The following is a 21,718-nucleotide window of genomic DNA, read 5'->3' as shown; positions in this document are numbered from 1 at the left end:
ATAGACGTTTTGGCAGTCAATTGCATTAGGAAGTGCACATGCACTAGCTATTAGGGGCAAAATTCAAATGCTGCGCTTTTATGCTTTTTCGACGAGATATTTCGCAGTATTTTGTTAAATGTAGTTTTATCGCTCGGAAAATACATTTTGTAAGCAATCAGCCTGAAATTCAAGAATCTGTTAGTTTATTAGTCTATAAGGATAGCTGCAAAAAATTATTGTGTTAGCTTCATGAGAAATTACTAAAAATTTGAAAAGTTCTTAATATTTGTTATTTTACGTAGTTTTTTGCCATAACTCGACAGTTTTTTCAATTTTTTCCCAGATTTTTTGGGGCCATTTAGAATGTTCCCTAAAGAATGTGCTTAGAAATTTCATCAAGCTAAGATGTAAATCAAGGAAATGAAGCACGAGCATTAAGAAGTATCAAAATCAACGAATTTCGTCAAATTACGCGACTTTTACACACGCGAAATTAATTAAGTATTCCGAAAAGGTATGACAAATTTGGTATTGTATTGTGAAAAAGCTCACACTCTCTAGTTGTAGCGCGATGCACTACTGGGTCGCGCCGCGCATCAAATAATTCTTCTCGCAACCACAGATCGGCGAGATGCGAAGGATTGACATCGTGAATCAAACTCTCTAGAAAACAATGGTACAACAATTTTCAAAATCCAAGCAAGTTTATTTTATCGTGCACTTCTTAATTGCATTGTACTTGTGACTTGTAGGTTTGAGGTTATATTCATTATTCAAGTGTCCGTAGATTCAAAAGCTTTAAAGATACAGCCGTCTTGGACCACAGGTCTTGAATATAATTGTTTAGACTTAAGTTTACGGTATATGAAAAATAATTCAACGTCATCATTACCACTTGATGACGTCATCAAGTTAACTGTTTTAAAAACTTGATTTATTATAATTGTAATAATAAGCTTTATTTCAATTCGTAAGCCGTAAGCCGTGAATGGGAAAAGCGAGCGACCGATTTTATTTTCGGTATCAATTTGCATTTGCTTTTTGCGGACGGTTATTCAAATTAATATCATTCCCTTTTGTTTGGTGGGTAATTTGAAATTAGCGCGATCAGCGTTCAAAAATACATTGATTCCAATTAGTTTCAACTGCCAGGGCTTTTTAGGAAAAATGTCATAGTTCCATGAGCAATGAGTGAAGAGTGATATTAGGAATTTACTTGACACACGCTGCAACCCCTTTTGTGTTTTGATCGCGCGCGGCGGCCGGCGTGCACGATCGAGATCAGAGAGGTATAATATACAACGTGTAGCAAGAATTCACTTAATCATTTGCTTAAGCGAAATTTCGCGCAGCTGCGGCCGGGAGGCGGGTGCACGCCATAGAAATTATTGACATTATCAATTATTAATCAAATTTATCAACAGAATCTTAAATCATAAATAATATGCACTGTTTTTGGAGTGTCGTGTGGAGCATGGAGGAAGTCTTTAACGGGTGATACTCGACACTCGTAAAATGTCTGTTCCATATATTGGACGTCGACGAGTCCAACTCGGCGCGCGTCTTGGTATGTTGTAAACCTACAAGGAAGTGTCTGTTTGATCGACGCAAATGACGATTTAAAAAAAGTTGTATAATAACTTTACACTCAACTGTCACTTGTAGGTTTATAACTTACCAAAATGCGGGCCGCGGCGCCGTGTTGGACTCGTCGACGGTCTAATACTCTACGTAACGCGCGAAAATAATAATTCTATTGCGTTTTCATTGTCACATTTCACGTCGACGGGATTAAACGCGCGCGCGCGTAACATCTTATCTTACTGCTATCTCAACGAATAAACACACAACGACTTTGACAATTGACCGACGACTTAACGATTGTGAGTTATGACGGACTTAACTGTATGGGTCAACTACTAAAACTGCATTGTATACTATCTTAATCATTATACTGGACATGAGATGACGAAGTATCTTGAGCAGCACTTTATACCTCCACTTAGAACTTGATTAGTCACGAACAATAGAATCATTATAAATCAATACAATAAAACATCTTGATCAATAAATGCCTAGCAGCACCAGACAGCAGCCGTGTACCTTTTTCGACTCCACGGAGTCCCTGATGGACTTTTGTTTACTTTTGTTAATAATTTGACCGCAACCTTTCTTTCTCGAAACACAAATCCTACTGTACTTCATTACAGTATTAAGATAATATAATATAAAGCAAATCATGTGAATATATGACTACGAAATAGATCTATAGACTTGTCCATAATATTTAATACCGTATTGATGGTTTTGAATCTTGTATATTGAATTTTAATGTGAAGCGTTTACTCTTCCCCCTCGGCAATTAATTAGAAAGTTAGATTAATGACAATAATTGCCAAATGACGTAGTAGATATAGATGTTCAATGTTGTAGAGTGATTTCAAGAGTAGTGGTCCACAGGGGCCCGAAAAAGCCGTACAGGCACTTGGGTCCTTATCCTTGTCACTAGTCCCAATTGGATTCACTTTACACAAAACATGAACGTTTACAATTTAGACGTACACATTGGCACGATATTTATTAGAAAGCAAACAGTATAAAATAATACGTGCGTGCGCGGCTTGAGCCGCGCCGCATAACAATTTATGCGTTTAGGGGCTGGAGTACGCGTGTTTACAGATTAATGAATTGTTGCATTGTAAATATTTAAAGTTGACGATATATTATGATTTAATAGTAAATTTTTCAAAGCTGGCTTTGGACTTAGGTAAAATTATAATTTATTTATTTAAAAGAAAAAACCACGGATAGTTTTTAATTTACATAGTCGTATAACTATAATCAAGTTAATCCTGTTTTCAAGAATGCGCGGCTTTGGCGGCCAGTTATTGACTTGTACATAAAATTGAATTTTAAATAGAAATGTGAATGTATTAAAATTTAAAACTTTCAAAACGGAGGCTTATAAATATTATTATATTATGATTGTAAAATAAAGGATAAAATTTTAAATTTGTTTCACTAATATTTGAAACAAATATTTTACGAGTATCGCCCGTTAAAACTGTCACGTGACTTTTTAAACACGTTCTCTATGTGGTCCTAAATAACTATTCAAAGCCATAACTTGTAGCGCGATGCGTTACTGTGCCGCGCCGCGCACTCAATGAGGCTTCTCACAGCGAGATAGATCGGCGAAATGCGCTACTGTGCCGCGCCGAGCTGAGATGAATTGACATCGTCAATTATTAAAGCTCCATAACCCTCTAAGCTACACTGATCCCACCCTAATATATATAATAATCCTTGACCAATCCCTAACTGAAGTAAATTTGCTAAAACCCTAAATCTACAAGAATGAAGAAACTAAACCAACTTCTTTACATAGTCAAATCTCAATTATCATAATTATATTAACATGGGTGATACTCGTAATATAATAACTGATAGTGATAAGAATCATTTATTTACTAATGAAACCTTTGTCGGCTGAAAATAAGGCTTAAATCAACTGATAACATAATTGGTTCCCTCAATGCTCAAATTTTAAAAATACATTTGAAACTATTATTTAAAAAAATTTTAGAAATCACTTATTTTTGGCTTTTACTAATTCGCTCGCCCAAAAATTTCACGTGACTTTGGTTTTTATGGTTTTGCAGCCGTACAAAACGGTTTTACATAAACCCTAATCCCAACCCTAACCCTAACCATAACCCCAAAGCTAACCATAACCCTTACCACAACCCTAACCCTAACCCGGGCCCTAAACAATCGAATTCGTATTTTACTAGCCTGTCACGTGACCAAAACGGTTTTTGCCCATAACTCTCCAGGGAAGCATTTTAACCCTACGTCATGGGGGGGTGATTCGGAATCAGCGTCCAAAAATACACCGATCCAGATCACTTTCATGCCCAAAGGGCCTTTTCACAAGAATTTTCTTAAAATTTGGGCGAGCGATTTAGTAGGAGCGCTTATTTTTAACTAAAACTTAGATCTGACTCACATCTCTTTTTGACATCGGGAGGAGGTTTGTTCCAGTATGGTCTAAATTTCTCCGGAAGAAAAGATCAACTGCAGAGATTCTTAATATTTAAATACTACTCTTACAACATCTACTGTTTGACACCAGATGTAGACCCGATCTGTTCATTCCAAAAATAGTGAAACAAATTTTTTAGTGAAACAAATTTAAAATTTTATCCTTTATTTTACAATCATAATATAATAATATTTATAAGCCTATTTAATAGCTGCTCCATAATCTGTAATCTGCCAAACTGATTACAATTTTTAAAGCTTCGATAGGATCACAGCGTATACTGATGTGAGGTTTCCAGCTGAATAATGTTGTTATCCAAAATACAGTGCTACACATCACAATATGATCTTCGTGTTGGCAGACAGCATGAAAACTTAGCTAAATATTGGAATAATTCAATTAATTATGCCTCTGCTATGGTAATGGTATTGTATGCTGTCATCAGTGAATAGACATCAGTAGTTTGGGGGGGGGGGGGGGGGGGGGGGGAGCTTGGGGCGGCCCCCCCCCCCCCCCCCAGTCCGTTGATTCGCGATAGGACACCCAACAAAACTGCCAGCCAGCTCGCACGAGCCGCCTCTGCCTAGTCTAGTGTTTTCCAAGTCTTGTCCTGTGAGTAAAGTATGTATGAGAAAGTTGTTAATAAAATTAATGTATATTTTTGAATTTTTAAAGATTCAATTTGAGAATGAAGTATAAAGACATTTTTAATTCTAGCACTGTATAATTTAGGATATTTATAGCTTATTATAACCATTGATACAAAGGCCATAATTTTTCAAGTTGCATTTTATATTCTGAAACTAAAGTCTAAACAATATAAACTTAAGCATACTATAGTGTAGACTTTCTGTCACAACAAGACTGCAACCCATAGTAACAAAATGTATAAACGTAACCTAACCCCTAATGTCTGCTGACAATTTTCTTATGATCCTAATATGAGCCTTGTCTCTAAAAACTCAACTGAACTAGCGTTTCGGTGTGTACAAAAGCTTTCAGGCACACACATTCCTTGCCCCGTTAGTTACCTGTCCCTTCAAAATCAAACTAACAGTCAAGGACAAAAAGTCATACACCAAACGCGCATTATATTTTTATGAATTGTTTTACATCTTTTTATTCTGTAAAATATGCTCTTGTTTCATTGAAAAATTTCTTGTTTCGTTGAATCACTCTGTCCCCTTTTTTGGGACACTGGTAGTTTAATCTAAAACTGTCCTTCAAGTGCACTAGCTTTGTTTTTGAAACTACCTTATTCACCATTACATGTCGGGGACTGGTTCTTGACTAAGGAGTTTTTCTTTATAATTACATATTGGTTGGGCTGACTAGCTGTACTGGACCCATATAGCCAACGTCCAACAGCTATACTGATGGAGCTGTTTTCAGACAAGGGGGCTATTCGATTATCTTTTGTTATTTTTGTGTTTTTCATGATGCACGGTTATCATTGACTGATATAATTAAACAACTCAGTCTTATAATTTAATTGTCAGTGTCAGTATGTCTGCAGTGAAACCGAATATAAAGATAACAAAGAATTCCTCTAATAAAGTTGCCACAGTTGATTTCAAACAACTTCCTGCCTACCAGTTTCGACATGTTAACTGGAGTGATCTTAAAAACATGGAAATAACAGGGCCTCGTCTTAAAGGTCCCAGAATTCGTGCTACACCCTCTCTGAAAGACAAGGAGTTTGATTCGATTCCAGAGAGTAGTGCTAACTACCAGCCCCATATTTATAACTTTAGCAGCCAGCAGGAGAAACGTGCTGCAACCAGGGAAGTAAAGGAAGTCAACAGTATCAAAAGTAGAATTGAAAACTGGGAGAACGTTTCCAAAGTTAACTTATCATATCAAGAGCTTGGTGGACAATTTCAAAGTAGAATGTTAAATACCACCTTGAAAAAGCTGATAAGGTGTGAAACTTTGATTCTTGTTGACAACAGGTTAAGTGATCTCAGTGAATTCACATTTCCATGTGTAAAGAGATGAATCTGTCCCTGAATGTGTTTGTATCCTGTTCCAAGCTACCAGTCTGCCCTCAATTAAAAATACTGAATTTAACTGGTAACAAGATTTCCACCATTAAAGACATTTCAAGGTTTGGTTGTGTTGAAGTGCTGAAGTTGAGAAATAATCCTCTAGTTTGGACTGTTCCTGAGTACCGAAAGCTGCTCTTTAAAATGGTGCCCAGTCTGCACTTTATCGATGGAGTAACCAGAGAAGACTTGGAAAGGCGTAAGAGGCACTTGAGTCGAGTGAACTGTGATAAATTGTATTAGTGTGTTCAGTGTTTGAAAATTGAAAGACAATGCATTAAATTAGATTAGTGTATTGATAACCTGCTGGAGATTGCAGTTGAACAATTTTGATCCTTACAATTTTTACTAATTGTTACATATGATTTGACATATTGTCTAAATTTGGAAATAATTTGAGCATTCCTTTGACAAGTTATTGTTTATTTAGATCTCCTTGTGTTTAGTATTCTTATTTCTTGTTCATGTTTTTAACACTGAAACCTTTGTAGAATTAATACCCAGTCGAACAATTACTGAAAATAAAAATAAAGAGTTAAACTGTACTGTTTATGTAACGTTGACACTGATTGTATGATATCTGATTAATGAAATTAGTATAGATGATCATGGGGAGGTGGTGCAAATTTGTTTTGTTCTCGGACACTGTTTTACCTACTAGATTGTAGAATCTAATTTGCACCATCAGTCCATGTTTAACCATTGCTGATCTTCTATTGTAGAGCGTGAATTGTTTGAAAATGACGTAATTTGTAAAATAATTCATATCATGACTTTAATAGTATTATTCAGTATGTTACAGTTATTATAATTTGTCAATTTTTTGAGTTCTTCACTCTATAATGTTGATTGTAGAGTATCATAAAATAAAAAGTTGAGAACTTTATCTCAACGGAGTCTACTTTAAATTAAAGCCTTTGTAAATGATGTCTGACTTCAACTGTAATATCTGTGGTAAGTATGTTGACCCGTCCTCAAATTTAGAGATCCCGTATGGGTGAGCAGCAAGAGGAAAGCGATGACGATGGTGTTCTCATTAATAAGGAGGGGTTTCCACTTGCACCAGAGGTTTGGCACAAAATGTGGAAACGGGCCGAGACTCTTCATCCGAGTGGAAAGAAAATGACCCATGCTATAAGAGGTTCACAAGATATTCCCAATGTAGGTTTGTCATTAAATGGAAGACATATTATATGTATAATACAACCGTGTAATCGCAATACACGGTGTATCGTGATGTTATTGCCCATGTTTTAGTACTTTTTTGGCATAATATGACACATAAAAACAATACATGTCAGGTACCTCTCTCCTCACCTCCTACCCTTAAGAACACTCAGTCTATCCCAGAAAAGCTGCTACTCATACAGAAATACATATCCGAGTTACAGTATCCTTTTCGTGAGTTGTGCTTTAAGGGATATGGGTTTGGATTGAGCGACGACTGCATACAAGTGTTTTATTCTACTAACTGTGGTTTAGCAGAGCTATATTATGATGTGTTCAACAATCAACATCTTATCTTACACTGTCAATGAAAGAATATTATAAAATCCTTAACACATATAACACTAGATATGATTACACGGGGTTGCAATTCTTTGAAATCAGGAAGGGTAGACCTTTGTGTAGACTGATGGATGTAGCCAAGTCCATCATAAGAGAGTCCTTGCCCATCAAGTGTCTCGAAGCTGTAGTTTTAGCAATGTATCCTTTGTTTTAAAAAATCCGTTTCCTCACTCAGTTTTATACACAATAAACAATATCAATCTAGGAAGATTGTGCTCTGTTTTGGTGATCAAAATTCAAAGTTTCTTATTGAAACCTGGAAGTTTAATGTTCGTGTTGGAAGACATACTTTCTTAACTTTAATTTGTTAGATATTTGACCAGTGATTTACCATCAGTACAAAGATTCCCTCTAGCTTTCAAGACAACTTTTGAAAATAACACATTCAAGTAAATAAACAATGTATTTTCTTAAAATTTGATCATCCTTAGAGTTAGAATCTTATATTGTAGATCATTAATTATCAACCGAAATTTGGTGTTTTTAAGTATTCAACTAAGTTATTTTAGGTATGTACAACAAGAAATGAGTTTGGGATGTAAAAGGATATAATTCCAATAGAGAGCAATCTCTCCTCCCACTTAGCTAAATCACATTTTGTTACAGACACATAGTACTAGGAGTGTTCTACAACGGAAAGTTTGGAGCACTGGGACTCAGCCGCAGAGACACGCTCATGTATAAGAGTCTTAAATATGATGTAGGTTGACACAATAATTAGAGATACAAATATTCACGCACTATATTTCGGGTAATCTGTTTTTATTGTCGAATAGATCAAGACCAGACCAGACTTTTTTCTTTCTTATTTGATGTAATGCCGAGAAAATACATTTTTGCGTTACATAGTAATTGGTATTTATAATTTGGTATGCAATATGTGATCAAATGTCCAGTCTTGTTCGCTGAGGCCTGAGTCAGACAATGTGTGTCCTGATCGAGTCCGGTCTTGTGTGCAAATATTGATCTGTTCAGCTCCAAGTCGCCTTAATCAATATACGATATTATACCCATTATACAAATATTTAAATATTATTCAGGATTATGTTGATCTACGTCAGTATTATGTTGATCTACGTAAATTTGTTTTAGATATTCATCACATATTTTACAGAAATCAAACAGAATACGGTATAGATTAATCAAATTCTTTAAACATCAATAAAAGTATTGAAATTTATTGATATTGACATAAAAAATATCACACTTAAATAATTCTAGAAAGCAGCCTTAGAATCTTTTTTTTACAACATTTAAATTTAATATTAGCATTGATAACTCATCGCTTATATTTATAAAAATGTCCCAGTCGACTTTCAACCATTAATTGTACAGGGAGACTCAAAATGTGATATCTGAATACATCTAACTAGCTAAAACTAATTAGCTAAACTTACTAGTTAAAACGGTCCAAATGTAGACGAAACAATTGGGAGTTCCAACATTTAATCGTCTGGGTGTAAGTTAAAACGTTGACCGTGCGAGAAAATGTCAGAGCACTTTGTCAATTTTATGTGGACAAACTTGAAATAGGCTAACCCTCATAATCACACTACGCATAAAACACTCGAACCAATTTCACCAGCATGAGTATCTTGGGAAGAAGGCAATGGTAATCGTTATCAGGTGACTTGTTGCACGAAGTAATATTTCATTGCTGCATTTCACGAAGAAGCCCGAGGAAGCCACCTTTTAGCATTGTGTCTCAGTGTCTTCAGTCTGTTTGACTTTCTCGAGAATTAAAGCCTGGTTAAAAAAACCTGTCAGAGTAATTGTTACCATTGAAAGTGACTCTCCTGATCACTGCCCAAATATCTGTGATTTTCATCACAAACATGGCATTGTAGGATGGTTTTATAACGATCCTTATTATGGGATTAAATCCGGTGTTGCAGACCATAAGAGTTGTCATGAGAATTATCATCCTTTGGCTGGGAACCCACTTTTCTTCCCCGCTGAAGTGAACCAGTACGAAGAGGAGGAAAATGGGAAGAAGAGACATGACCTGGGTGATGAAGAGACAGGTGAGTACCACCAGAGTTCTCCTGCTGCCTGTCAATGCTTTTTTTCTTTCCTTTTTATCTTTATGCTGTTTGTTGAGCATCTTTGTCATCCCTGGTCTTTTAGTTGTCACCGGTGGCATAGGCGTCCATCTGAACTGCTGAGATTTGATGAAGACTGGTGAAATCATGTCAGAGAAGATCGTTTCAGCCGAGGAACAATCGAATGCTTTGGGAGACTCCTTTTCTCTGGAACACTCTGTGTGCCATTGCTTTGGTGATACCATGTTTGCCTGCTCGATTTCTTCAAGGATTGTTGAAGTCTGACTCCAAGATTTCATGAAGAATCTGTCTCCCACCCCCTCACCTGGATTAACGGTGTCAGTACAGATCAGTTCATCATCCTCCTCAGTGCTGCTTCTGCTGAAAACTGGAACGGTCCTCTTCGGAGTCAGGTGATCAGTTTCCACTAAGCGGAGCGATCTTGGTGCACCCCTACATTTGTTGGGAAGGGAAGGGACTGGTAACTCATCGCACATTGCCATGGAATGTGATCTTCTTAGCTCTGTCCATGCGTGCAGTTATGCGGAATGTAAGCGAGAAAATGACGGTGATAACAGAAAGAGAGAGAACTATGGTGAGGAGACCCAAAGCGAGGTTGTAGTGAAGGCTACCACTGGAACATGTCAAAGAGTAGGTAGAGAACTTGTAGGGCATTGAGAAGACGAGAGGGAATAGAGCCAGGAGACTTGCGCTGATCCACACACAGAAGATCAGGATCTTTGTTATCTTGAGATGGTTCAGGCTGAGAGGGTTCCGGATGAAGATGTATCTGCAGACACTCCACATGACTATAGACCAAATAGAGGCTGCCAGATAGAGGTTATCAATAAACCCAACAATGTAACACAGCCACCACGGCAGGAAATCCCTCTGAATTATCAGCCCGGAAAAGAATATGGGGATGGTTAGAGTTGCTGCCATCAAGTCGGAAACTCCCAGTGAGATCCCCCAGCACTGCTCCGTTTTAACCATTCCTCGTACTTTGTCTCCCCTCATTACGTTGAAGATGAAGCCGTAACCTAGGTAACATAGAATGGCAGAGACGATAAGCATGGTGGTGTTGAGGATAACCCAGATATCTCCCAACCTTTCTTGCTCGTCATTTCCCGCTGTCATCCTGAACGAAAACTTTAGAAGTGGAAACATTGGTTAATCTCGTGCTTTTTATGCTGATTACTCTTCATTGTCTGGAGAAGTAGAAGGGTGACAAGCCTAATTAATTTGATTTCAACAAAGATGATTAATTTTTATTGAAGTAAAAGTCTCCCTTCCCTCCGGGAAATAGTTATAATTAGAATTAAGCGTGAGTACTCTGTGGAGAAAGTGAACAATGGTCGAGTAGCGCGAATGAAAGCTAAAGCAAAGAGAGGAAAAGCTCTGTGAAGAGGCAATAAAGCTGATTACCCTGCAGCTAACCACAGCGTTTTGGACGGTTTCATTAACTCTACTCTTTGAATATTAAACGAAAAGTTACGGTTGAGTAATGAAAAAATTGTGCCTCAACCAGATGACGCTAGTTATCGCGCACTGCACGTGGTTAAAAATCGTTTCATACTATATGTTATGTGAGCCGATATTAAATGACTGATTTGTTTAAAATATGGTATTAGATAATTGAATTAATAAAATTTAATTTCAGACGTTGTACGATCTGTTGACTGAGTTTACACGATGTTACGAGGATTGTGAGTACGGCATTATAGTACTTTTTTTCTCCAAAATTAATCAAGAATATGGCATTGAATTTGTTGAATTAATCAAGGTGTGGCGTCGTCTAAAACTAACTTACTAAGATTTTTATAAGATTGGTGTAATTCTCCAGTAAATTAATCAACCTGCTAATAAAAAGATGTGGCTTAGTTGGTCAGCTTAAAACCGAGCAGACAGAAAATTAGAAGGAACTACTAACTATATAATAGTATTATAGCAAATCATTTATGATTCTCCTGCTTGTCAGTTACGCAATTAAATCACACATCAACGCTAAACTGTCCAAAGTCCAGCCCCTTGCTTGTCGCACAATCGTCCACTACCCAAAATACACGTCAAGAAGAACCATGGAAGTCGTCACAGGTATCCTGCCACTCAAAAGCGAAATTAGAAAGTCTCCTGCTCGACCCTTTTCCGCCTGCAAGGTCATCATAGGTTCAACCTTGTTCACAACATCAGAACGAAATTTAAACCTCACTCATCTAACTACTCCGATTGTCTCACACCCAGCATTGTACATTGGGACATCACACGTCAGAAAAATTCCAGACTCCAATCACCAATGTTGAAAGCCAATTTGGCCAATGAAGAACTTATGAACGAACTCATCTCCTCTCACAAGACGGTAACAGATCGATACCACTTCTGTTGTTTTACCGACGGCTCAGCCTCAACAACAAAACAGGATCAGCACTTATGGTCTTCTCCAGCTCTCCAGGCATAATGCAGTCCCCTTAGCAACATTCAAATGGAGACACTGGATGACTTCAACACCGTTTTCCAAGCTGAAATGATGGCCATAAGAGAAGCTTGCTCATGTCTGCGCTCCCTGCCCTGTCACAACTCATCGGTAGCCATATCCACAGACTCACTTTCTTCAGTGCATACCTTATCTGCCGATACTTCGTCTAGCCTCCTATGAAACAGAAGAGAACTAGATAATCTTGCCTCAGTCTGCTCTTATGTTTCCCTAACATGGATACGAGGACACACTAAAAAAAGAAAAATCGAATTTTTTCGAAAGTGCAAATACTCAAAAAAAAATTAAAATTGCCAAAACAAATTTTTTAAATCTATATTTTCCAAATATGAAGTGATTTGCCGGGATAATCAACAATTAAAAATATAAGACATTTTATATATAAGCAATTCAATCGGCCTCCAAAAATCAAATTTTCAATTCTCGATTAAGTAGTTACAGTATGCCATCTGCAAAGTGCAAAGTTAAGAGTATCAAATATAAAAATTGCTAAGTTATAAGCCTAAACGGTGCACCTTGACCTATTATTTTCAAATAATACAGATATATAAGGTATAATAATAACAAATAGCGTAAATATAATAAGGTACCAGCACTGTATTACGAAAAATATATATTGTGATACTGCTTAATATTGCGAAATTACTGATCCGTGGACTGGGCCGGGCTTCTTGGATGCTTCTAATGAGATCTGTATCGCAAAATAGTAGTATCACAATATAGAGCGGTTACTAATAGATAAGATATTAGTAAGCATGTTTGTTCCCGGACGGTGCCGGTAGTTCTAATGACCAATTTATAAAAAAGTTATCAGCATAATAATATTATATATCTAAAGAACTGTAGAAAATGTGTAAATGTGTAAATGTCCCATATTCCCTATTGAAATCAAGCTAAGAAAGAGAACAGCCAAACTGCCAAATGTTCGCAATGGCCCATTTATATACGATTAGCGAGACGGTACGTGATGAGGAAATATATGCTCCAAAATTGTGACCAAGGGTCAACCAAGATCACATTTCTTGCCAGGATCGAGAACCAGAAATTTGATTGACTATTGAAGTAGCCGGGACCAGGAATTGGCGGGACCTATCTGAAACAATTTTCCATATTTTATACATTTTTTCATTTCATTATTTTTCTAAAAGGAGCGTCTATTTAAAGGACCAGTTAACTGAAAAAAAAGTTATCCTCATATTTTGACAGATTGTGACAAATAGCAAACTAAGCAACGAGTCGAAATTCCTAAATCTCTAACTGCTCTCTAACGCGTGTAAATAGCGTTTGTATTATTTTGGCGATGACGTCATAAAGTCCCTCCCGCGCGCAGAAGAGCTCGTGAGACTGTATTTTACAGGTAGAAAATGGACATAATACAATCTTTTCCCCCAAATAACTCGAAAAGTAAGTAATTTAGGGTACATGTTGCTTCATAAGTTGTATATAAACATGGCCATTCTGCACAATTTGCACACATTCAAAAACCTTAAGGGCCTTCATAGCCCAAGTTACCAGATACCCATAGTTTTGTATGATTTCTGGAACCGAAAATCAGTTTTTCGCCAATAACTGAAAAAGTAAGCACTTTAAGGCATATGTTTGTTCGTAAGTCATATATTAATATGCTAATTGCGGTTCTTTTGCACCCTGTCTAAAGACTCTATCACGATCCTATCGAAAATGGGCTCAGCACCACGCCCAAAATGGTTTTTGGCGAATTTCTCGAAAAGTAAGGATTTTAGGCCATGTGTTGCTCAATAACTCCTATATAAACATGCATATGCGGCTTCGTTTAAGCCTATTTTGAAGCCTCTACGACCTTCAGAAGCAAGGGGTCGGTTACGTTATTGGGTCAATATGGGCGTGGCCCTCCTGGGTTTTCTCCACGGTCAAAAAAATGTCTCCAAACGAAAATCGTTTATTCATACCTTCAGGAAGGTCTGTGCAAAGTTTCGTGAGTATTTGAACATTTGCAGGTTCATTTCCATAAATGTCCATAAATGACTGGAGTACACAACTTAAGAGTTAACTTTAGAGAAACTCATAAGTCATTTATCTCAAATTAAGCTGTTAGTGTCCATGATCAACCTGTGGCGACAATGTTTTACGTGAAATGTAAAAATCAGGAGTAATATTAAAAGTGTATTTTTAGATTAAAGTGCTAGCTCATAGTTTTAGAATTGTATAGATTATAACGTTGGTCGTTTAGCCATCTAACAATCGATCGTGCCGTAATATATGGCCAGAGAATAATAGGGTCTTGGAAATTCTATAATTGTTCAGTGGGTCGATTGACTGAACACGTTTGCACTTGGTATTTACCAGTAGTTTATTTATGTTATGTACCGATGATAATGCAATTAGGATAACAACTAGGTAAGCCGTAAGTCTAATTCAAAACACACTGCACACCGTACACTCCGAACAGTATTACTGTTTGGTAGACCCGAGACCGGGTATTTTGGCGGGAATTCTGTTCCCACGGCACTGTTCTGATAGAAGCTACTTCTACTAATGGTCCCAGAGGAACGGCCGTAAAGTAGCCAGACTTCTTGTCTCCTGTACTGGCTGACACATGCGGATTAAAGTTATAAATTTCGCTATATGCTATAAATATAATTGCTCTCGGAATTGAACAAACTCCTACTTATCTAGATCCTTTCTAAATTCGTTAGAGTTTCATGGACAAAAATAATCGGTACAGTCTCCCTAGCTGCTTGTGTAATTAAGCAATGAAAGCAATCCAAAATTATCACATATGACATAAGTTGTAATAGCAGAAACTTTCTAACCGTACATTCACCCGCCACTGTTCAAGAACCTATATCACTGTTTAAAATCATGACGTGAGCACTGTACATCCAATCAGCTATTCCTTTAGTTAGAATGATAGCCAAAACTATAAGGATTTTGGAGAACTAGGGTAATAGTCATAATTCTAAAATTTGAGTGAGTTACATGTGTTTTATTGACGATGATAAACATTTGTAATGTAAATTACGCTATGCAAGCGCGCACTGAGGGACTTTATGACGTCACGAGGCCACAGCTTATTATTGCAATAACACGCGTTACACGTACGATAGAGAGTTGGTTCTTTCGGCGATACGATTCTTTACCAGTTTGTCACAGCTGATTTAAATCTTAGCCAAATTGGAGACTACAAATTTTTCAGTTAACTGGTCCTTTAAGGACGGTAGTGTAATTCAGTGGCGAAAGGTTCATATGTACCGCTAACCGCTCCCGCTAACCGCTCCCTCTAAAATCTTTTCTAATGTCCTAGTAAAAAAGATAAAGGCCATGAAACTACTAGGTTCCGTACAGACTCAACTCTGCACCCATGTCAATATGTTCATTATATGCAAGCCTCTTGATTTATAATCACCGGGTCTAGTAATTGTTTAAGAGAGCTCTCTGGCAGTTACGAAACTCGAGAGACTGTGGGATACTGAAGGGAAAGGAAGCAGTTCTAACGAGCGCTTCTCAAACACAAGGATATATCTTGTGAACTTGGCTAGTATATATGAAACATTTGACACGGAGTTGTAGAGTGAGCTATGTGCCTCGCCGGGTTAAAGTGGTGGATGACCTTGCTGTACGGCAAGTTAAACAAGGAACTGAAACTACTAGGTTTCGTACAGACTCAACTCTGCACCCATGTCAATATGTTCATTATATGCAAGCCTCTTGATTTATGACCTCTTTTTTGCCGCCCCCTAACAGATTTTTGCCGGCCCCTGGGGCATTTTGTACCACAAAATATTTATTCGGGGCGAACGTTCAAGTAGCGGGGGCGGTCGTTACGCCTTTCAATTGGTGTACTTTCCACCAAACACTGAACCCATTTTACCAGAAACCTTCATATTTTGCTTTAGACTGCATGCTGAATTTATAATTTTATTTTTGTGTTAGCATCAGGTCATGAGAACCATGTTAAGCTATGAAATAAAGAGTATCTCGCAAGACTCTGTCGCCCATAGCAACATGGTAACATGGGCCACGTTTCTTCATAAGATCAAGATGGCTATTTTAAGCAAATTATAAAACATTGAGATGCCCTTACTAGAGGGCTACTTGAGAGCGTTTTGCCGGATTTTTGCCGGATTTTTGCCGGATTCTTGAATAACGGAAAATTGTATTGATAAATGTTCTTTAAACTCTTCAAATAGTTAGAGCACTATAATACAGTCAATTTCAGGGAGTATAAAAAAATTTCTTCGTCTGTGAGTGGAGATACAAGGTCAAACACAAGAAAATATCTTCATTTGGCCAGAATTTTTGCCGGATTCTTGAATAACGGAAAATTGTATTGATAAATGTTCTTTAAACTCTTCAAATAGTTAGAGCACTATAATACAGTCAATTTCAGGGAGTATAAAAAAATTTCTTCGTCTGTGAGTGGAGATACAAGGTCAAACACAAGAAAATATCTTCATTTGGCCAGAATTTTTGCCGGATTCTTGAATAACGGAAAATTGTATTGATAAATGTTCTTTAAACTCTTCAAATAGTTAGAGCACTATAATACGGTCAATTTCAGGGAGTATAAAAAAATTTCTTCGTCTGTGAGTGGAGATACAAGGTCAAACACAAGAAAATATCTTCATTTGGCCAGAATTTTTGCCGGATTCTTGACTAACGGAAAATTGTATTGATAAATGTTCTTTAAACTCTTCAAATAGTTAGAGCACTATAATACGGTCAATTTCAGGGAGTATAAAAAAATTTCTTCGTCTGTGAGTGGAGATACAAGGTCAAACACAAGAAAATATCTTCATTTGGCCAGAATTTTTGCCGGATTCTTGACTAACGGAAAATTGTATTGATAAATGTTCTTTAAACTCTTCAAATAGTTAGAGCACTATAATACGGTCAATTTCAGGGAGTATAAAAAAATTTCTTCGTCTGTGAGTGGAGATACAAGGTCAAACACAAGAAAATATCTTCATTTGGCCAGAATTTTTGCCGGATTCTTGAATAACGGAAAATTGTATTGATAAATGTTCTTTAAACTCTTCAAATAGTTAGAGCACTATAATACGGTCAATTTCAGGGAGTATAAAAAATTTCTTCGTCTGTGAGTGGAGATACAAGGTCAAACACAAGAAAATATCTTCATTTGGCCAGAATTTTTGCCGGATTCTTGAATAACGGAAAATTGTATTAATAAATATTCTTTAAACTCTTCAAATAGTTAGAGCACTATTCAAGAATCCGGCAAAAATTCTGGCCAAATGAAGATATTTTCTTGTGTTTGACCTTGTATCTCCACTCACCGACGAAGAAATTTTATACTCCCTGAAATTGACCGTATTATAGTGCTCTAACTATTTGAAGAGTTTAAAGAATATTTATTAATACAATTTTCCGTTATTGAAGATATTTTCTTGTGTTTGACCTTGTATCTAACTATTTGAAGAGTTTAAAGAACATTTATCAATACAATTTTCCGTTAGTCAAGAATCCGGCAAAAATTCTGGCCAAATGAAGATATTTTCTTGTGTTTGACCTTGTATCTCCACTCACAGACGAAGAAATTTTTTTATACTCCCTCAAATTGACCGTATTATAGTGCTCTAACTATTTGAAGAGTTTAAAGAACATTTATCGATACAATTTTCCGTTATTCAAGAATCCGGCAAAAATTCTGGCCAAATGAAGATATTTTCTTGTGTTTGACCTTGTATCTCCACTCACAGACGAAGAAATTTTTGTATACTCCCTGAAATTGACTGTATTATAGTGCTCTAACTATTTGAAGAGTTTAAAGAACATTTATCAATACAATTTTCCGTTATTCAAGAATCCGGCAAAAAAATCAGCGCCAAATAACAAAACTTATCCTTGTGTTTCAGGTATTACCTAGTGATCGCTATGTCTATATTACTTCACAGTGGTATATGTGGAAGTTGGTATTGTCCTGTTAATATTTGCCGAGTTTTGCGGACAGTTGGCCATGATTTCAAGTCATATTTTGGAAAAGTTTGGGAAATTTGCAGCGCGATTATCCGGCAAAAATCCGGCAATTCTGGTCTCAAGTACTTCTGCCTTACTAGTTTTACGTTATATCATAAAACAAAAGTATATTTCAGCAGCGTGTGTAACATTTTTCATGCGCGCGCGAGTTGTTCTTAAAATATAATATTGTGACAGCCAATTTTGTGTACTTAGGCGATTTAGAAAGGGCCATCCCTTTCATTACATTGTTCATAATATACAATCAATCTTGGGGCTATAATTTTAGCACCCAATTATCAGGTTAAAGTTTTATCGAGAATATTTTATTATATAAAAAGTATTCAAACAATATATTGTTAATTGTTTGAATACTTTTTATATATAAAAAAATATATAATAAATATATAATAAAATATATAATAAAATATTCTCGATAAAATATACACATAATATCACAATGGCCTATATAAAATGAAACCTTTAAAAATGCAATAAATTCCTCACTAAAATGTTGGCAGAAACATTTCAAATTCACCCTTGGCCTTCTTATTGATCATATTTTCTCATATATATATAAAGAGTACACCGTACTCTGTAATCCAAATTTATAAACCGAAGTACACATCGAGTAATTTAACCGGCCGCCGGCCGGGGTAGCACTAGGATGACAGTCTCTCTCCGCACAATCTTCCATTGAGTTTGAATTCAGATGAGTACCAACAACCAAGTACCAACTTGTAAATTTCTCCAATCAGGTCCCGCTCAGATTACATTGACAGAGTTGTTCAAAAATTAATTGCTATATCTGCATTCACAAATAGTATTGAAAGTGAAGACTAAGTTTATTATTAGGTAAATTTAAAACATAACATATACAATAAATATTTCATCCAAAAAACAGCGTTATAGATGATAGAAGGGCCGGGGACTACTCGATACTGCAACACCTAGTTTCTCCCTTATAATGGGCGATGCAGATTGGTCTTTTCTTGTGGCAACGTAATAGCAATTGGTACAATCCTGGTCATATTTTGTCAGAGTAAGTCTCAAGCCAAAAGTTTCAAGAAAATGAAGAAGTAATTTTCGATACCCTATCGACATTCGACATGCGTATACTTGAAATAAAAATCAACGCTGCGTAAAGTTAAAGGCATGTGCATGGCAATTTATGTCTGGACGAGACCGTTTCGATATGAAATGACTATAAATATGAAAGGCAACTATTACAAAAACTTTCAATCGTCACGGTAAACCAAATCAATCACATGATTGCTTGCTGAAGGCCTACATAAGACAGATAATGGATTAACACCTGAGAGTAGCACGCGGTCTCGCCACCCCAGGCAGGTATACTGGATCCGTTATATTAAGTAATTATGGAATATGGAATAGCACTGCAAAATGTGTTTATGACTGGGTGGCTCAGTTGGTACATGTTCCTGCTTGTTCATCGCGATGTACCAGGTTCGATTCCCAGCTGAGCTACCAGCCATGGGATGAGCATTGAGCGTCGTTAACTCTAAGCTAAGGATTCCGAATGATATATGCAGCCCCCCCCCCCCCCCCCCCCGGTCCACTCAGCCGAATACTCGAGAAACCGGGTGTGAGAGTTAAATGGGGAGCTGCCCATTGCAGTAAAGTCGCGGGTGAAGAAAGTATGGTACACACTACACACTACCTTAACCGTCACTGGCCTAATGCAAATGTATAATTGAATCCTTCGGCGTCCTGTAATTGGCTGTTGGAATGTCCGAAGTAAAATAAGTGTTCGATTTTAAAAGATTGTAGTGATACTTCTCGTGGCACTATAAACAATCACATTGTTTGGACTTGATTCTCCATTTAATTCATGGTTTATGTTCCTAGAGTAGTTACATTAACAGATTAAACACTCTCAAATTTCAGGTTACCACCGGGTTGACAGGATAAAGCTGGGCTTGCCAGTAAGTCACGATAACCAAAGTATGGAAGCTGTGATGTGGAAATACACTTACATACGCCTCTCCAAACTGTCAACCAAGGAGTTCAAGCATACGTGTGATTCTTATTCCAAACAGCTGAGGGGAAAGGTACAGCTGTTAGCACCTTATCAGGTTTCCTGAGCAGCACATTATAAGCGTTCTGGTTCTACTTCTAGTCATGTATATCGTAGCATTAAATTTGTATATCTAAATTGATAAGAAGCCCATTTTAGACTTAACAAATGACTGAATAGTTCGAGATAACACTTTAGTTAATCTAAGGTTACCGAATCATATTCAGTATTCGGTATTCGACTGAATCACAAACTACTTAACTATTCGGTCAAACCGAATATCGAATACCAATCTCTGTATCCGTATAGTTTTCGAACTATTCAGTAACCCCAATCAAAACCCACCAAAAATGCTTTCCATTAGTATGGAATACTTTATTTGGCAGATTAAAACTGTAACTGTATCCAGTACTACTTATCTGAATCAACTTATAAATACGCGTAATTTAGTGAGGCTATCTGAAAATGAAGTGATGTAATAATTCGTTCAGAATTATTGTATGAGTTGTTAAATTAATCAGTGCTTGTCCGTGTATGTATACTACACATCGTAAAGTCGACGTTTATGTCTTTACGAGGTATTTTTATTTGATATCCATACGTCTTGGTATCGGCGGTAAACTAAAAAATATATATCTATTTTAAATGACTATAGAATGTTTAGTGTTTATATAAAATACTTTTCGTGTTACATACAGTAAGAGTTCGATCGCTATAATTTAAGGCCTATTTTAAGTTCTTGAGAATTCACGATAAGAATTAAAATTATTGATCGAATTTTGATCGGTTATTATTGTAAACTAGCAGCTTATCATTTTAGACAGCTCACCAAATGAAGTATGCTAAGCAGAGTATGGATGCTTCTAAAACGATAATTACTGATGTGTCGGACAACTCTTCCAGTGGAAGTGCCAGGTTAGGGAGAACTAATTAGCATTGTGAACCCTTTATGTTTTTAGTTAAAATGGAAACTGAAATCATCTGCCCACCATTATAATCAAGTATTACATCGGGTTTGATCCAGAATTATAACATGGAATATAATTTCAGATCAAAATGTCAGAAGTTGAATAAGGGTAACTCAAGGTGATTTGATTCAACTTTAGCCTCGAAAATCAACATGGAATTGGCACAAAAGATTGTTTAGGGACAGTGTTAATTGTCGACCATCTGCCGGATTTCGAAGTTTTGGTCAGATACAACTTTTATTTGTATGATGCGACATTTTACAGCTAGTCTTGTAGGACATGTAGGTAACAAGCATAAAGCACATCAGCGTGGTTTATTTAATGCTTGTTATTATTCGTGTACATTCTTGTCAATAAAGTCAATTTTTGTATTATGGGATTTCAGAGATTGTCGAAAATCTGCGACACAAACAGAAGCGGTTCTTCTATTTTAACAGAGTAAATAATATGTCCATATCCACGATATCTTTAGATGACTGTGTGACACTCGTGACGGTAATTTTAATTTATGAAGGCCGAAGGGTTAATCTATGTAAAGTTTTATTTGTTTTGGTAAAATGTGTTTTAACAAAGATTCAAATGA

The 21,718-nt window shown here is 36.6% G+C and overlaps 2 protein-coding genes across 3 annotated transcripts; both read left to right on the top strand.

The window, feature by feature from the left end:
• The first annotated feature begins 5,530 nt into the window (after positions 1 to 5,530).
• Positions 5,531 to 6,801, top strand: LOC134815596 (acidic leucine-rich nuclear phosphoprotein 32 family member A-like). The gene is given in 2 exon segments (XM_063824147.1): positions 5,531 to 6,005; positions 6,008 to 6,801. Coding segments are annotated over 2 exon segments (780 nt in total). The 5' UTR covers positions 5,531 to 5,533; the 3' UTR covers positions 6,316 to 6,801.
• A 253-nt stretch (positions 6,802 to 7,054) lies between these two features.
• On the top strand, positions 7,055 to 21,715 carry LOC134816013 (tubulinyl-Tyr carboxypeptidase 1-like). Of its 2 annotated transcripts, none has more exons than XM_063824671.1 (9): positions 7,055 to 7,233; positions 7,374 to 7,462; positions 7,648 to 7,779; positions 7,953 to 8,030; positions 8,248 to 8,341; positions 11,344 to 11,389; positions 20,038 to 20,201; positions 20,988 to 21,082; positions 21,218 to 21,715. In XM_063824671.1, the coding sequence occupies exons 1-9, from the start codon at positions 7,066 to 7,068 to the stop codon at positions 21,255 to 21,257; spliced, it is 906 nt and encodes a 301-aa protein (XP_063680741.1). In that variant the 5' UTR covers positions 7,055 to 7,065; the 3' UTR covers positions 21,258 to 21,715. The 2 variants fall into 2 exon arrangements, with proteins under 2 accessions (XP_063680741.1, XP_063680740.1); XM_063824670.1 differs by having other exon boundaries at positions 20,038 to 20,225.
• The last annotated feature ends 3 nt before the right edge of the window (positions 21,716 to 21,718 follow it).

The sequence above is a fragment of the Bolinopsis microptera genome, chromosome 5 (assembly GCF_026151205.1).
Source record: "Bolinopsis microptera isolate Bmic1 chromosome 5, MBARI_Bmic_1.0, whole genome shotgun sequence".
Taxonomy (NCBI): Eukaryota; Metazoa; Ctenophora; class Tentaculata; order Lobata; family Bolinopsidae; genus Bolinopsis; species Bolinopsis microptera.
This window is presented reverse-complemented; position numbering and strand designations above follow the sequence as displayed.

Excerpts from the sequence above, each read along its gene's own strand:
- LOC134816013 (XM_063824670.1), top strand. The coding sequence starts at position 7,066 with ATGGGTGAGCAGCAAGAGGAAAGCGATGACGATGGTGTTCTCATTAAT. Across the intron at positions 7,780-7,952 it reads GAAGCTGTAGTTTTAGCAAT|ATATTTGACCAGTGATTTAC; the intron begins GTATCCTTTGTT and ends TTAATTTGTTAG. Across the intron at positions 8,031-8,247 it reads TTTGAAAATAACACATTCAA|ACACATAGTACTAGGAGTGT; the intron begins GTAAATAAACAA and ends ATTTTGTTACAG.